Below are 18,988 nucleotides of genomic sequence, written 5' to 3'. Positions count from 1 at the left end.
TTAATAAGAAAGTTATTCGTGAATTTTATGGTGGTGTGCAGAATTGGCAATAAATTGTCGAAAAGATATCCTTAGATGTTACAAAACTGATGATAGAGTAATATTATTACGAGATAATAAATTCGATGGTGGTCCACAAACTCGACCCTACTTTCCAGATTAATAACAATGTTTCCAGTAGAAATTATGTTTCTCTTCCTGATATTTTGGTGGAATTAGTTGCCAAGTCTATAAATAGGTACCTATTTTTAGGTCAGGAAAAGTTTTGTTCATATATCTACATAAATATTAAATACTCGTATTTTTAGGTCGGGAAAACTTTTGTTACTAGTTTGGCGCGGTGGCTGGGCAACCAGCTGCCGCGCAGCGTGCACCCGCTAGTGCGATTTCCGCACGGAGCAACTCTTTGTGTGATTCGGTTTTGAGTGTCATGTGTGTGAGAACTAGTATGTTTGTTGTATAGTTGGTTCATTCACGCCGGCCAATCAGAGCGCCGAATGCGCTCTCGTTTCGTTTTCGTTCAACGTAAAGCAAACTCGTACTAAGGGTACAGATCGCTGTTATTACACAATTACTCCGTATATGAGTTTGTTATATAAACAAACATATTGGCAGTACTTCATATTATTGTTTCATTTCCGGGAATATATTGAAACAGACTCATTGTTACAATAATTGTGCTTCGTTAGGATATAACAAAATTCCTCTATTATAGACACCAGCAGATCAACCTATACCAACCTCTTGATTGGATTTTCGACTTTATATCAAAAGTATTAAGTAGAAAATCGAATAAAATATCAGACGCAAATGAGTAGCTTGACCTGCTGCCATTCATTCATACTTAGGTTAAGTTTTACCTTGTACAAGATAAAGCCACATTTATTTTTCTCAGCAAACAAGTACTATTTTCCTAAAGGTAAAAATATCAAAGAAATACTAGTGTCGTAATTGAAAGCGGAGGAAATTGCCGATAAAATTTTATTGGTAGATGAATAAATAAGTCAATGCTTTCGATTGTGAATTTTGCGTTAAATTGTTAGGAAATAAACGGTCTTCTATTAATGTTTGTAAGATGATGTTACAATATTTTTAAGTGTCTCTAGGGACTGTAGATAATTTATTACGTCTTTGTTGCTATGTTATTATTTCCAGACTGATTTTCCACCAGAGAAGTGCTACACATAGCTTAGCATTGGTGGAAACGGACTCAGTTAAGCTATGTTTTTTATATGGAAATATGCGTGCAATGGACGCGTGCTATGGATGCGTGCTATGGATATGTGCTATGGATGCATGCTATGGATGACTTTCATACCATCGATAGATCCCATACTAAAGCTACTCATTTTCCTCGCACAGCTACATAGCTTAGTATCAGTGGAAATGGTCACACAGTTTCACAGCTTAGCTATTACATCTTTGTAGAATAGCTACATAACTCATCTTTGGTGGAAAAGCACCGTAAGAGTCATTGACTAAATTCACGGTCCCTATCTCATTGACTTTTGAAGGTTCTTCTTTTCTATAACGACTAAGCAACATTAAGCATTATATCAAAACGATTCGAAAAAAATGCATGAAATATATCAATGTATAAAATGTAAAAATAAAAATGTACGGTATCAGAAATGTTATAAAATATTTTTTTATAAAATGTATCAGAGTTGTGTCTTCGTGTCGTGATAATAAGTTATTTCATAGTACGAACATTAATAAATAACCAATTAATAACTTCCTCAATATAATTATTAGGGTAGGTTCAAGAATGTCGTGTCTTTGACTAATCAATTTGATGACCTTGAAAGAAAGCAGGTCAAATCTAAGGCGTCTATTAGTTGAAGTGCCAAATATTATCAGAAGATCATAAAATAAGGGCATGTTATGGGCTTTCATCGTAAAATGAACGCTAATTTGATGGTAGTAAACACTTTTTTGGTTTACTATTAGACTATTACTTGCTTCGTGAATCGTAAAGCGGTTTGATATCGACAATTTATAGTTTATAGCGCTTTTCATAATATTTTTGTCACGCATTTTTATTTTGGACGAATTAATTGGCAATGTTGTCGCAATTGTTATACATTGTAGTTCGTGGCAGTTCAATTAATTTTGTATATTGTAGTAGGTATTTATTTACGCTATGTATATAGGTATCGTGATATGGTTTATTATGCGGTTGTATACTTTTTCCATCTGTTGTACAGTTTCACAAGTAACTACCGCATACAGAGCGCAATTTTTGAATCTGACCTAGATAGTCTACCTAGTGTATCAAGATGCATGACAATACAATAAAACGATTATAAAGATTTTAGATTAGGACTGTTTGTGCTTTCTCAAAAATCTAATGTGGGTGTTAATATTACGTTTCCTTTTAAAATTTCCATATCTACATAAACGAAACATGTTTCCACATAGAATGTGGGGATTTTCTTTCCTTCCTTTAAGATTATAATCAGGGATAATGTCCACCATTATTTCTGACCACGATTTCGTAGTACGGTGCGTCGATGTTCAAGTAAATCATTTATTTCAAGTAGGAGATAAAGATAGGAATTTATTTTAATGAATGTAAGTATTTTGGCAACGAAATAGGATAAAAGTGTTAAGAAAATGAGCTATTATTTTAGTAAATCTTGCTTAAATCGATATTTTACTGCAATGTACACCGTTTTTGTTTTCTTGAAGTGCTTATTTATTATTATTTATTTATTAAAAGGTACATGTAATAAGAGCTTATGAACTAGTGTACAGTCCGACAAAACTATATAACTAGTGTATTTAGTTTGTCGGATCCAAGTGGTATACCTTAGAATAATATGTATTAGTAGTATATGTTTATATAGTAGAATAATGCTATAGTGCTTATATAGGCTAGACCTTGCTGAAAAAATTATACGTCAGCTAATAAAAAAAGTCACAGTAATATTTTGCCCTAAATTATCTTTAGAACCTTCAGCCTAATTATTACAGTTGCGAGAATTTTCTTAACATAATTAATTAATTAAGTACATTAATGTTTATATAATATTTAAATGAACCTTATAATTTTAAATTACTCTTTAATCAAGATGGCCTTCAAAAAGATTTAGACAAAATTCATGTACCTAAGTCTGAGCTGAATAATATCTACTATTTAAAACCTAAGTTTAATATTTATGAAGACATTGAAATTAGAAGCCTAGAATGATCTTGTAATATATTGTCTATCTGGAAATGTCAGATCTCAATGTAAATTGGGTTTGAAAAATCGATATTATAATTAAGTTTTTATTATCATAATGTCTTCTTAGAATTATAATTTCCATGTCAGAGTGTCTATCTCTTGAAGCGACCTTGGAACATAAAAGAGATGTTTATGATGCTGACATTTTTAATATTCGGTTTTATTTTATATTTCACAGTAGCATACAATTGGTATATTTTTAAGTCAGGGAAGATAAAAACAGTATATTTTTATCATATTATATCTGTAGCGATTCTCGCGCAACTTATCAATTTCGAGTAGGTACGGTACCTAAAAAGGGCGCATCTAACATTTTTGTCGAAATAAGGTTAAAAATACCAGCAAATTATCTTTTTTTCACTGATTCCGAATATATATTTAACTGAATTTCGACAGTATGGTTGGCAAACCTAAGCATGAAGCCTGGAATTATGCCCGGTTATAATAAATAGGTTCACACTTTATAACATGAGACAAATAACATAATTGATGTGTAATTTTTTACGCTGCATATTATCTGTGAAGCGCTCAATAAAATATGAAACTTTTCAGCCTTTTCCCACAGGTTTTCTATAATAATAATACTCTTAAAAATTCGTCCCAAAAGTTGGCTTTTCGGTCCAGAGCAATATTGTATGGTAATAGCACCGTAAGGTGTCAATAACAGAGCCCTGAACATTTCCTTGGGGAAATCCTGCTGAAAGCCATTTATATGTGAAGGGAATTGATAGGTAAATGCGAAGCCGTTGAATTTCAATTGTAGATGGTAACTTTTAGGGTCCAAAAGAGGTTGATATGAAGCGTGGTTGAGAGTATAAAACTGGAAGTATCTTACCTACTTATTCGTATTAGGTTAGCTATTATGTAATTCCTTGTTCATATGTGCTGAGAATATAAGCTAGATAAAAAGACTTAATAATTAATTGACAGACACAACCACAAGATGAATCCAACTACACGGCTGCCGTGCAACGTGTAGCGATTTCGATTCCCGCACGGTACAATTGTTTGTGTGATCCACAAATTGTTGTTTCGGGTTTGGGTGTTATGTGTATGTGAACGTGTATGTTTGTAAACGCACCCACGACACAGGAGAAAACCCTGGTTATGGCAACGTTTAAAAAACAAAAAGAATCGACAAAATGGCGTAAGATCGGTTAAGTTATTTGGTTCCTTTTTTTCTTCTTGATGGCAACTGAGTCTCCAATATAAAGTTGTCGACTATACTGCCAGTGTCGAGTGCTGAAGGTTAAAAATAAAATTGATTCAGTACAGAAACTGTAGCGATTAGTTGCAAACTAGGGCGCCTACTCTAATTCAACGAACGAACGAAAAAACTTCGCAGATTGCATACTACAATTCTATTTATTGCGAACAAAAATGAACGAATTAAATGAAGATAAATAAATAGGTTTTGATATGAAAATAAAACGTTATTTTAATTAATTCTATTAGTAAATCAATAAAACCTACTGCAGAAGATTAAACGAAACTTCGCATTCTAGAACCGGAGGAAGCCTCCTATTCATTGTCTTTGCCGAGTCTAATTTTATATTACCATATTCGTCTATTACCATAAATGATGAAGCAGTAATTATATTATTGATATTAACTCATCGGTAATGCATAGTAGCTCACTATATGCGCAAGCAAGTTATATTAATATTCTGTTGATACTAATTCAACTAATTGAAGTAGGCGTTATAATTTAATTGTATTAGGTGTTACTAATAATACATGTTATAGTATGCTATATCTGTGATTAGCTTTAGGTGATTTCGATTATTAATAATTTGTAAAGTATGTAAGCCCGGCAACGCATCTGGTGTTTCGGGTATTAATGGGCGGCGGCTATTGCTTACCATCAGCTCCATCAGGCGATCCGTCTGCTCGTTTACCGGGTAAAATATAATAGTAATATCAAATTATAACACATTAAAAACATACCGGCCGAATTGAGAACCTCTTCCTTTTTGGGAAGTCGGTTAAAAAGAAAATAAAGGATCAAAACGATGAAGAAAAATATATTGTACTTGTTTCAAAGACATCTAGCCAGAGCGTTAGGCAGAGTTTTTTAAAATAAATATATAGAAATGGTATACAACAAGAGTGCAGTACTGCAGTTGTATAAAACGTATATACTCGTATATCAATAAAAGTGTTGACTTTGTGATCGTTATCCAAGCCGCAAACCTTTGGCACAGAGCCAAGTAGGAAGCAATCATAAAATTAATATTTGCTTCCGTTGTTTTCATTAAGATACGTCTTCATACAGTGCAGATATTAATATTTAGCGAAGACAAATACCAGATTAGGTTTTATTGCTTAGAAATTTATAATAGATGAAAATTCATTGAGTCCAGCAATATCAAAAAAGTAGATTAGTAAATGTTTGAATTGGTTAAATAAAAAATTTATTCAAAGCTTCTACTGATGTACAATCAGACCACCACAGACGGGCCCAGTAGCGCTGATGCCTGATCCAGAGCTGCAGACTGCCTAACTCGTCACCGGACCTCCGGTTAATAGCAGGAGTAGAAACGGGGTGGTTTTTAGTCAGTAAGAGATTGACACTCAGGATAATTCTCCATAAAAAAAACTGAAGTATTTAATTTTGCAAGTTATAAGTATAGTTTATCTGCTTCTGTAAGTTTAGGGCGAATCTGTGTCCTAAGTCGCGTTTCGGGCTTAATAAATAAAATATTTTTTTCGAAACAATCAGCAATAAATATAGGCAAAACAGTGCTTCATATAATTTGAAAAAAAAATGTAGTCACTAAAGTAAAACAAACTTATGAATTTCCCAAAATCAAAACGAAAGCATGAACACCCAAACTTGTCACCGAAGCAATTATCGTTAGTCACCAAAAAAACTTTATTTCCATAACACTTTATTGACATTAATTAGAAGTTATTTACTAAAGAGCCAAAACACAAGTGACCCCTAATTAGCTTCGCAAACTTCTCTAAACTTTGCCAGTCTTAAAAAGGATTAAAGATTGGCCCTTAGGGGTGTCTATCCATAGAAATTCTCGTGTCGAAGTCCCTTGACCTTAGTATAACCAAGTTAGAATCACTTTGAATTAACAGTTCTAAAGTTCTAATGACTAGTTAGAGTTAGGCTAATCTTGTTTCGTCCTGTCACTGATATTGATATTTACTTTGTGTAACTACTGTCTTGATTCGGTTAGCTGTTCTTAATAGTTTCGTAATGGAATTGCTTTACTGTATAATGAAAAGTGTCTCCTTTTCATTTCATTGTTGTATTAAAGTGAGATGATTTTCAGTCCATGCCCAAATATATTTTAACTTAATACTAATTGTGATGAATAATCGAGAAAGTCTATCTACAACACACTGCATTAATACATAAACATGTGACAATTAACACAATTACGCAATTAACATGATTGCAGATAGCAAAACGGCCCTCTTTTGCATGATTGGTACATTTATATCTACATACGAACGTACAATGAGTGGGAATCACCCGCTCTGTAACCCAGCCCGCGGCCCTGTAGTGCCAGCCCCTTGGGCAGTTGTTACGATAAAATATGACATTGTTCGAGAAAAAAATACCAACTTTAATAAAAACTGGAGTAAAAAAGGAAGGACTCTCTAACACGAAGATTTATCTTGTTTCAGATTTCAGGGAAGGAGACAAAAAATATATAACTATGAACAATGACTTTGCGGTATTGAGTTTAAAGTGAAAATTATTGAAACATTCTGTGAAGATGGCTAACAAATCACATACACTTTTGGAGATATTCCAAGAGATTTTGGCTGCATCTGGCAATGCTTCGGATAACAGTATTAATGAGACACAGATCGTGTCTGTGCTGCGGGAGCAGGCGAGTCGAGGAGCCAGCGGGAGTGAGATGGAGTCCCTCTTAGTGAGGATGATGAAGGACGCTAAGAGCAAACTCAATTTGACCTTGAAACCGGACACTTGTGGCTACTGCGAAGGTGACTTCAGGGATATCATTATGGCATACAACAGCATCCACGGATATGTTAGTTTACTGGTAAGTACTTATCTATTAGTTTTTTAAAAAATTTAAGTGTGTGTGTCGACTGCCAGATTTTTTTAAATCATCCAATACCTTCTCCCGCCTTGGGCGAGGCAAGAGGAGTGTCAGACTCTTACTGACTAAAAACCAACTGTTCCTCCTCCTTCTTATCGAGGCAGAACCCCGGTAACACGCTAGGCAGTTCCGGGGTCTTCTTTTGACTAATAGCAGTAGCATTTTACTCAAAGAAGCCAGCCAAATATGAGAAGTAGGACAATATACTTATGGTACTTAATGCCTAACCTCTAGATATTGTAGGTACATACGTAACTATGTTGATAGGTACGTATAGCACAGCTTCGGTACCAGCAATTCATATAGATTGCTCGCTCCTATGACATCTGAATATTAAAAATGATATTAGGACACCTATACGAATATAAATGGTGGCCGTACGAGTATAAAAAGCTTTTCTCTGTTATTTATAGCGTGTGCCAAAAACAGGATGAATCAATTTATTGAAATTGACATGGTTTTAGGGCGTTTTTTCACCAGAGATGTGCTATATTACGTTGCTGTGGATGCGTTTGGCTTCCACCAATCATTTTCATTGGTATACATAACTTAGCACTGGTGGAAATGGACTCAGCTAAGATATGTTTTTATTTTATGTAGAAAGATACGTGCTATGGATGGCGTTCCTACTCAATTTGCGCATCTTCCTCGCACAGCTACATCGCTTAGTATCAGTGGAAACGGTCACATAGTTTCACAGTTTAGCTATTATATCTTCGTAGCATAGTTACATGGCAAATATTTGGTGGAAAAGCACTCTTAACAAGGTTTTGTTAAGATTACTAGGTATCGCTGTTAACTTTAAATCGCTAAATATTTTCTGAATGCAATCAAAACTCAGATGAATAAAACCTCAAGTTATAAAAAGCAGTCAACCAGAGTAGAACCATTCTAAACTTAACAACGATTTTGTAAAAATGTGAATGTCTTTTCAGTGATGAATTTCCTTTTTTCTATTTTCTTGTCCCGTAGGTATAATAACTACTACTCGGTAGGTATCTACGTATCTTAAAAAAATCTCTATGCAAAAAAACATACCTCAAAATAATGAAATTACCCGAATTACTCACCACCCGCTGGCAGAAGCTGACGTGCTCCATCGTAGGCCGCATCATCACTTACCATCAGGTGAGATAGCGGCCAAACGTCGACCCATCAAATGTAAAAAATAGAAGCTAGTAATATTTCGTATATGTATGGTAATTTAAAATTACGTCATTTTATGTACCTATCCTGTATCTAGTACAGGTCGTCAGTCATTTCCCACTTTTCCTCAACCGTTCCCAACACAGGTAATGGTCTAATCTGATTACTCGTAAAGTGCTTACGTCACTTAGGTACATTTTTCCTATTTTCCTTTATACCTACGAATTCTTAGCGTTTGTTCCTTAGAAATAATGTTTTACCACAAAATATAAAAATATAGAAGAATTTTTCTCGAAGAAATAAAATAGTTGTTACTGTTATTTCTGTTATATTTGCTGTATAATGTTGAAAATGGCTCTATGATCAAAGTTTATTTTTATTTTATTTTCGTCTTTATAAATAGAGAGTCTATTTTCTCGATATTTAAAGCTAAATAATATTAGTGTTTAGATTTCGAATTTTCCTTCAAGAATAATATACAAATTTAAAAAAAGAATGTCCTTTTTGTTGCCAATTTGAAAAATGAAGTTAATAGGCTATACAATGTTATTTTATTTTTATAATAATTCAACAATATCTATTACTTTTAAAAAATTTAATGGTCTTCTTGGTTATTTTTTTTTAGTTCTACGTATACAGCTAAAACAAAACTTTTGCTATTTTCAAAAATATGTTTTAAAGAAAATAAATACGTTCAAAGAGTGAAAAATGATGTGCAATGAACGTTAAAGTGCTTCTTCCAGTAAATTCGAAAAAAGAACAGTTTACTTTAAAGATTGTGATCTTGTTATTTATTTTTAAATCCTAAATGAAGCGTTCTTTACTTTGCTTTGTTCTTTTATTCAAACAAAATGTTTTTGAAAATACTCTTTTTTTGTTGAAACATGTGTACATGGTAGACTGATTTCAAGATATAATAGAGATAAATTTATTTTTGAGTAGATACTGGTATTTTGCTTAAATTTATTCTTATTTCAATCTTACTTTTGTATTAATATTTTACTAATATTATAAATCCGAAAGTTTATGTGTTTATGTGCATGTTTGTTGCGCAATCACATCAATATGGTTTAAGACATCGGCAAGACATTTGGAACAAGGGTAGATTATGGTCTGAAATAACACATAGGCTACTTTTTATCCCATGGGAACGCAAGTAAAGCCGCGGGCAGAATAAGTAAATAACAGTTTTACATCATAAGACACATAAATAGCTTACTTACGTTTATATATTTTTACCAACTCAATTTTTAACTAGCATTTGGAGTATAAATCAGATGTAATATTACATTAAGGTGTCGCACGTAGAGATGAAACGCGTGATAAATGGCTTGTGACAACCCTGTTCACTTTAATAAACACGTATACGTGGTTTTTTACATCTGACACTAATACCTAAGTGCTTTCTTTCACATCAACCAATTTTAGTTGATAGGTTCTAAATATAAATACTTTGTATTAAGGATTTTAAATAATAACGCATTTATTTCCATGTCTAGTTTATTTAAAGAAAGAAGTTCTGGTAGTTCCAATTTTTAATATTAAAAAGATAAATAAAATAATAAATGCGACGACGTAACAGAGTATTTATTTATTAAAAAAAATATACAAATAAAAATATTATTCCTGGAAATATTAATAACAGTAAAACAAGATGTCCACACGTAAAGTATTCACATTTACTGCGAACGTTCACCCTAAATATTTACTCTGGCGTACGTACTTTGATCATTGCCAAACATTTTCAATATTTATTTGGGAGCAATCCATCTCTTACAGTTTTACCCATTTGTTGGATATTCGCAAAATGATAACATAACCGTAAAGTATGTGTACGTAACATTTCTGCATTTGAAATATGTAATTCTGCTCATCCCTTGGGACAAAGTCGTGAGTTTGTATATTGGTACAAGTTTACCATAAACCAAACTTTCTTCCATCGAATGATTACACCGCCATTTTGTTAATTTCCCGCCATATTTGACAGTTGACGTTAATGACAGTTCCATAGATACAATAATAGACTTTTAAGTGCATAGACACAGAGTACTATCTAACATTTATTTTTATCATACAATGAAACCGCGAGATCGACATAGTTTGTAATAATTAACACTCTGATTGCTGAGGCTTTTAATTAAAAAGTGCAAATGAGAACGCTTTTACATATCCACATGTTCGTGCCCTCATTTCAGAATACTTACACTGTTTAATGTTAAACGACGATAGTATGGGCAATAATGATATTTGTTTAATGAAAAATTTCATACAAATTACTAAGTGATTCAGTACATTTTAGCTCATTGCATGCTTGATGTTTGTGTTACTTAATAAAACATGGCGAACACTTACTAAAATCTGTATCTACTTGTGTTGAATTTGAGATCACGTCAAGTTCTAACAAAGATATGTTTTAAATCTGAAACAAAGTTTGTTGTGTCTGTTCTAGTGGACAGTGCAATATAAGTTGCTCGGTTTCTGTGCTATTTATTTCGGTATAACTTCAAACGAAATGAAACAATATTGTTATTTGACAAAATTTTCCACACGTGTAATAACGTAGATTTTCTTTAACTTAGTTTTAAATTGTCAAAAATCGTACCAGCCTTAATTTTATTTAAAGTTGAAAATAAATATGAATGTTCATATCCTAGTTATTAGGGTTCCGTAGCCAAATGGCAAAAAACGGAACCCTTATAGATTCGTCATGTCTGTCTGTCCGTCCGTCCGTATGTCACAGCCATTTATTTCCGAAACTGTTGGGCCTACATAGTTGAAACTCTGTAGGTTGATGTATTTCGATAACCGCTATTCGAATTTTGAATAAAAATTATTAAATTTAAAAATTAAAGGGGGGCACTCCATACATGGAACTGATTAAAAATTTTTTTTTTTTTCAGCTAACATATCCGTGATGGGTGTCTATGGATAGGTCTTTAAAAAAGACATTAAGGTTCTTAAAACCATTTTTCGTCAAAATCAATCGTTTGAAAGTTAGACGCCTCCAAAGAGGAATATGCTGTAGATTTCAATAGAAACTAACAACGAAAATTGGTTTGAACGAGATATCATTATTAGTTTTTAAGAAATAAAACATTTTCAAAAACCGCAAATATAACTTTGTCGTTCATACAAACACTATGTAAAACGGTGTAGGCTCAGCTCGCCCCTTGGATCTCGCCCCTGATTGTCTAAGTGCATCAACTCGCCCCTTAAGGTGTAGTATCAGCTCGCCCCCTGGATCTTGCCCCTTCCGATTAAAATGTTCCACATTAATTTGGAGTTGTGGTTCGCCCCTTACGAAAACCCTTACGGGGCGAGTGAAAAATTTAACAATTAAATAATTATTTTGATGCATCGACTCGCCCCTTGCGGCATTCCCTTTGAAATTTAACTAAAAAAGGTATATTCAGAAAAATGTACAGTAAACAAAACTGGTAAGTAATTTAACCACTTGTGATAGTTTTATTACCTGGCTTACCTACTGTAGCAAAAGGGACCTTTTATGGGTGTAGTATCAGCTCGACCCCTGGATCTTGCCCCTTCCGATTAAAATGTTCCACTCGCCCCGTTTTTATTAACATGCAGTTTTATTTCAATTTTCACTATTAAATCCCAAGGCATTATTGAAGTTTTAAGAAAAAATATTCATTTAAATATTTTATAAACTTAGAGTGCTGACAGTACTTTTAACTAACCAACAATCGGGGGCGAGTTGGAGTATCCAATAATTTAAGGGGGTGTAGGCTCAGCTCGCCCCTTGGATCTCGCCCCTGATTGTCTAAGTGCATCAACTCGCCCCTTAAATTATTGGATACTCCAACTCGCCCCCGATTGTTGGTTAGTTAAAAGTACTGTCAGCACTCTAAGTTTATAAAATATTTAAATGAATATTTTTTCTTAAAACTTCAATAATGCCTTGGGATTTAATAGTAAAATTGAAATAAAACTGCATGTCTAAAAACGGGGCGAGTGCAATTTTAATCGGAAGTTGGTCGTTGATACTACACTGGTCCTTTTATTACAGTAGGTAAGCCAGGTAATAAAACTATCAAAGTGGTTAAATTACTTACCAGTTTGGTTTACTGTACATTTTTCTGAATATACCTTTTATAGTTAAATTTCAAACGTCGATGCATCAAAATAATTATTTAATTGTTAAATTTAACTTAAACTTTGTGTAATAAAAACAACAATGTAAATTGTACTACAGCCTTAAAACCATTTTATTTAGAGTTGAATAATATGTCATCTACTTGCTTTTACGGAACCCTGTAATGGTCGAGTCCGACTCGCACTAGGCCGGTTTTTGTTTTTATATGGTTATCGGAGGGCGCCTTAGACGGACCTATAGCGACCAGATTGGTGATATATAAAAGAAAGACCAAATTAAAAGTACCCTTAACTGACGAGCATGCATGAAAAGCATGTTGATAAAGCGAAAGTGGTATATAAGATTCGTAGCAATTAGCGTTCCATTGTCTCTGCCTACCTTCATGGGAGATGAGGTTATGTATATTAAAAACTAACGTAATTTAATTATTTATCCAAGTAAAAAAATTAACCGTGGTGAGGAGGACGCGGCAGTATTAGAGTTTATAACTCTTTCGTGGTAGACTAACAACGGACTAAAAACTTATACTTTTAATAAAATTTGCAAAGACTACACGGAGAGTTAATTTGCTACTTTAGAGGTGTTAGTCCCAGCACGTTTTTACAAGGACAACTAGATAATAAGATTACAAAATTTTAACTACAGTAGAGTCCAGGTTTTTGTATTTTAGTATAAAACAAAGTTGTGAGCTATTGTTGAGAAGTTGTTAATATAATTAAATTAAACATTAAACACCACTTAATCTACCATTAAAAAAAGTTATAGCTGCGTAATAAAATAATTTCTAATAAGTAGTGGGTATATTGTTTCTAATAAGTAGGTAAAGTAGACTCTGTTGCCAAATGCTTAAAACATTTTAGGATTGTGTGTGTCAGGATAGCGGGTGTATTTTCCATATTTGCCTATATTTATACAGTTATTTGGTACCTTCTGTGTAACTCGTAAATAATACCGACATACATTTGCATATATTATGCTTTCTTCCATCCACTGATTATATCGCCATTTTGTTTATTTCCTAATGTTTGTTAAAATGGTAATAAGTATCTAATTTTTAATATATCATTGTACTGGTGAAGGCACGCAGATTTTCAAGAGAGATTCGAAAAGGTACACTGAAGGTACCAAATAACTGTAATAAATGTAGGCAAATCTGGAAAATACACGCACAATCCTGATACACTCACAGAGCCAGATCACATTTCAAAACTACATATTTTTATGCAAATTTTTTGACCACATACCATTTTTTTTTGTATTGACACGTATTATTAACACGGCAAGCATAATTTTGAGTTGTTGAGCTGAGCATGTTTACAATATTGATAGGACAGTTCATTGACCTCATGTCGGAATCTATTAGTTGTTCGAGTATTGTTCATTCAAACAGTAACCTATCAAGGTTGTTTCCCTCACGATTTTAGGACAGTATCTACCTGAAGTGATAATTTATTTACACCTTGTTACTTTTCATAAATAGATTTGGTATTTTGTACCTTAAGTAGTGTTCGTTAGGTTTTGAATAACTTGTCGTTCGTGAATGTGTACAGGAGTTGAGGATATGAGTATATAAAGAAAAAAACAGTATTGAAGTCTATTTGTCCAAATTACATCCTGATCTGGACCCTTAGTATGAGTTTGTTTTACGTTATAAGTAATCTCGGCGCTCTGATTGGTTGGTTTATTCGAACCTGCCAATCAGAGCGCCGACCGCGCTATCGTTTCTATTAAGCAAACTCATACTAAGAAGGGTATTGTTCAATAGTTTTAGCATGAGAGTAATATATAGATCACTATATGTTGTAAGAAAATGTGTTCTTTCGTTTCTGTTTAAAGATGTATTTAATGTCCATCTTTTTGAAAACCGTTTAAAGAAATTGAAGTAGTAATTAGAAGAAAGATTATATTCGATAGTAGGTACCTAAGTACGCAATTTGTGTGGGATTTATATCCAAAATTAATGTCAATAACAATTAATCCAAGTTTTTCTGATAATCCTAAAAAAACCGAACCCTCGTTCAATTAATGACAAGATCCTAAAACTCAATTAGTCACCAAATCCCCTATTTCAAAGCGAAATTTCTACGAGTAATAGCGAAAATTCGTCATCGGAAAATGTACGTTATTTCATTAATTTTATTTTCTCCTTCGCAAAAAATAGCTTGCATCTTGCTTACGTAATGTAGTTGTTTATTTGCGCTGGATATTTGTTTACGTCGAAGTCAGTCGTTTCTTCCACGGTAGCGTGGGATTAAATACCTACGTCTTATTTAGTGGGTGTAGTTTTGAATACCGAGGTGATCTGTCTACTACGTGCCTGGATTTATAAAGAAATTGGCTGTAATATGAACAATTATGATAGGGCTTATAACACAAATGGTGAAAAGTGGGTGTACATTGTATAGCGGCATGACGTAATGTGCATCTCTGCCTTACTTTCGGGCACAAAAGGCGTAACGTTTTTAGATGGAGACGTATTTTCTTCACAGATCCTGTTAAACTGTAAATATCTTGGCTTGTACTTGGTTTTACCTGAGTATATTATGTTCCTCAGGGGTTATTTACGGTATTTAATATAGGCTTACCAATAGGTTCACTTCGTATTACATGGGACTTATAATACAAATGGTTAAAAGTGGGTGTACATTGTATAGCGGCATTACGTGTCGTAATAAGCACCTCTGCCTACCCCTTCGAGGGTAAAAGGCGTGACGTTGCTTTGATATAGGCGAACGTCATAAAATATAGGAATTATAACCCAATTATAAAGTTGGTTCCATATTTGACATTTTGGCAATAAAACGCGTATAATTATAATATTGTCAATATATTTAAGTCCTTCGTTATGTTACAGTGTTAATTGAGATTTATACCTTTTAATCTTTATTAAAGTCAGCCGTTTCGCTCGTAAAAACAATTATATCAAAACCTTTAAAACATTATACGCCATCACGCCCTTTATAACTTTGAATTCACAGCTACTATTTCAAGTAATAATCGCTTATTGGATTATAGACTTAAATAAAATATGAACACAGTTTGAATTAGCTCAGCAATGATTAAGAAGCCAAATAAAATTCACATTGAAATATTAAAATTTGTTTTTATTTGAGTGGTTTTATGAAAGCATTTAAATTGATTTAAAACGTTTTAAGCCTATTACTACAGCCATGTTTTTAGAATACACTGAATTTATGTTACAATACTAATAGACTATAGTAGTAGTAGATGTATTTTATTTTTTCTCAGAGTGGGACATATAGAATTTATTCTTCCACCTTGGGTGAGGCAAGAGCCAGACTCTTACTGACTTTAGCCAGTTCTAGTAGTGGTTTTTAACCACCTGTTTCGAGTTTCGAGAACCTGTTTCGAGTCGGAGACATAATGGTAAAGCAAAACTTCATTTAAAATCGGAACACAGTTTGCAGGATAATATAATAATATGTAGTATGAGCGGTTTTAATAAATTCATCATGAACAGATCAATAGATGAATTCTATTATAAATTCTATACAAAAAGTGAATTCTGAGTTAAAAAAGTGTAAAAGTTCCAGAGCTACTGAGAATGATAGTTTGTGAATGCCACAACCTGTTTCCACCAGTGCTAAGCTATGTGTACCAATGAATGTGAATGTGACAAACGCTTCTACAACAACGTAGCATACAACACTTCTGTAGGAAAACCATCAAAAAGCAAAGCGATCAGTCAAGAAAAAATCTAATTTTGGCTACAAGAATGGCTAATCAACAGATAAGCCACTTGACCTGAATTTACGCCTCCGAAAACAGATTCTACTATTTTTAGTATTCAATTGGCACCCAATGACTTAATGGAATTATTCCTGGAATTTCCTTAAGACCCTTTAATTTAATTGTTAGGTACCAGAATAATTTCTTCAATGATATTTAAGTAATGTCAAGCAGTGGTGATATAAAATCAAGAATTTAGTTCATAAATAGAATAGAACAATTTTGGTGTTTGTAGAATTTTATTGTTCTTGAGTATTTATTTAGGACGTGACTTATTCTTGGACATTAGAAATTCGATGACTGGTTTGGGCAAATAGTGTTTTGAAACAAAACTACACATTAAGAGACTAGAGTTTGGAAATTCACTGGTGTTTAACTTCCTTACCTCAAGTAGGTCGTAACGACAATGGTTATCCTTTTTTTTGAGGGGGCAAAATCATCCAATGACTTCTTCCACCTTGGGCGAGGCGACAGAGAGTGTCAGACTCTTACTGACTAAAAACCACCCCGTTCCTTCTCCTGCTTTGAGCCGGAGCCCCGGTAATTCCGCTAGGTAGTCCGCAGCTTCGGATAATGGTCCTCCTACTTCTGCTTGTTTGGTAAGATTGCCTCCCGATTCTGGTTTTATTTTGGCACATAATGGCAATTTGAGTATAATAGGAAGATGTGTACAAAATTCATTCACATTAGGTAATACACATTTATGACATCTTGTCTTTACACAAAAATTATAATAAAATGTATTCTTTTCCTTTACATCGTCTCGCTTCATGATCTTTTGTCTCAGTTAAATTGAGGTCTTTTATTTCGAAACGACAGTTTTAGTCAGCTCATTTCTACAAAGGAACGTTTACATTTTACGAACGTTCAAGACGGGGTTGGTTGCAGCTGCAGAAATCTTAAATATTATTGACATTGTCTAGACGGACTTTTTGTTATGAGAACTTTTTTGTAGTTCGTTCTTAGCTCAGCACTTTTGTTGGAACTCTTTTGGGATTTATGGTAGTGTCTACATACTGTTTTGTCGGAATATGTTTCCGAGTTTCGCAATCGTAGTGATTTTATTGCAGGTTTATAGTGTTTTTCCACCAGAGATGTGCTATGTACATAGCTATGCTACGAAGATGTAATAGTTAAGCTGTGCAACTATGTGTAAGAGTATTCATAAACCTATTGATTATGACAGTATAGTATTTTTCATGAGTGGTTATCCAACATAATCTTCTTGTACAAATAAGACATTTGTAGACAATGGTGTAAAATACTACAATGGAAAGTAATAGATTAGAATAGAAAGCATTAAATTGAAGATAATCGTCTTGTTTCCACTACGTATCTTGTGGAAGAAATAGACTCGAAAAACCTTAACATGTATTTTTAACAAAGACCTCTTCACTCTCTAAGAAAATATTCACAATGCTTTTCCTAAGGATAAAGTAATCCAATACCTTAGTGTCACGAGAGTATATGTATAAAAGGGAAATCTTAATTCACAGCTCTGAAAGGTTGGCATGACAGGCTTTTCCCTTAGTACGAGTTTGCTTTACATTGTACGAAAACGAAACGAGAGCGCGTTCGGCGCTCTGATAGGCCGGCGCGAATGAACCAACCAATCAGAGCGTCGAATTCACTCTCGTTTCGATCTCTTTAAACGTAAAGCAAACTTGTTTTTATGTTAAATAGGCCGACGTTTGGCCGCTATCTCGCTTGATGGTAAGTGATGATGCGGCCTACGATGGAGCACGTCTGCCATGAGCAACCTATTCACTCGGGCTTTGAAGACACCCAGGTTATACCCATCAGGTTATAACTTGTACTAAGGGTGTTATTCTTTTGAGCGGCTTGATGTACTAACAAAACTGACACGTTGATTTAGATTTTCACTTTGAAAAGGTACACAGATTTTATGTCGTGTGTGTTAACTAAGCTTGAAAGATAGATAAAAACGTGCTTCTTATATTCCCTGAAGCATATACGTAGAGATGTCAGCTTGTTTTTATGTATGTGGTTGTATGTAGTGTAGGTATTCTGTTTCGTTAAGTTTAAATGAGTTTTGTGTTTCAGAAGAACTTATTAACTGAGTTTATTTCTAGACTTCCAGAAATGACTGAGGACTTTATAGGTTTACGTTAAATGTGAATGAAATAAAAAAATCTGTATTCTAGGATATGTTGTGAGAAAGTCCTCTTTGGGAAATTCAAGGAACGTTTAAGTTATAGTTGACACTTAACTATATTTTGATTTTACCAAACAATAGAATACCTAAAGGTAAGGTGGTTAGTTTAGGTGCTAAAACGCTAAGTAATTCTTAATTAATGATAATTTAGCCGAGTGATTGATGGAAACGGCTAAAAGTGTTAAGCACAAACAAAACTTAAGTATGTATTTTTTTAAACAACGCAATAATTAAAAGCATGCTAAGTATTTCGCTCAAATAGATAATTTAAATTTATAAACATTGATGTTTCTAAAACATTAAGTAAAATTATTGTGTTAAATGAAAACTAACTATTCTAAGTATTCAAGTGTTTCTTAACAGTTTAGAAAATACCAATGTTTAATAGTTTCAAATTAATAATTCAAATGTTTCATTTTTATAGAAACAGCTGTGATTTGGATTCTCTTAGTCTTTAATGATATTTTCAAAGAGATCTTTATCCT

The 18,988-nt window shown here is 33.4% G+C and overlaps 2 protein-coding genes across 4 annotated transcripts in view; one reads left to right on the top strand and one right to left on the bottom strand.

Moving 5' to 3' along the window:
• LOC118265968 (ATP-dependent RNA helicase vasa) overlaps window positions 1–18,988 on the bottom strand; it is a 239,972-nt gene that overhangs the window by 87,698 nt on the left and 133,286 nt on the right. The window lies entirely within an intron of this gene.
• Window positions 1–18,988, top strand: part of LOC118266367 (G-protein coupled receptor dmsr-1) — a 70,152-nt gene that overhangs the window by 23,094 nt on the left and 28,070 nt on the right. For all 3 annotated transcript variants that reach the window (XM_035579788.2, XM_035579786.2, XM_035579787.2), the window contains exon 2: window positions 6,875–7,257. In XM_035579788.2, the coding sequence (XP_035435681.1) occupies window positions 6,967–7,257 (291 nt within the window). In that variant the 5' untranslated portion in view covers window positions 6,875–6,966. The remainder of the gene's footprint in view (window positions 1–6,874; window positions 7,258–18,988) is intronic.

The sequence above is a fragment of the Spodoptera frugiperda genome, chromosome 7 (assembly GCF_023101765.2).
Source record: "Spodoptera frugiperda isolate SF20-4 chromosome 7, AGI-APGP_CSIRO_Sfru_2.0, whole genome shotgun sequence".
Classification (NCBI taxonomy): domain Eukaryota; kingdom Metazoa; phylum Arthropoda; class Insecta; order Lepidoptera; family Noctuidae; genus Spodoptera; species Spodoptera frugiperda.
Note: the sequence above shows the minus strand (reverse complement) of the source record. Positions and strands in the feature narration are given on the sequence as shown.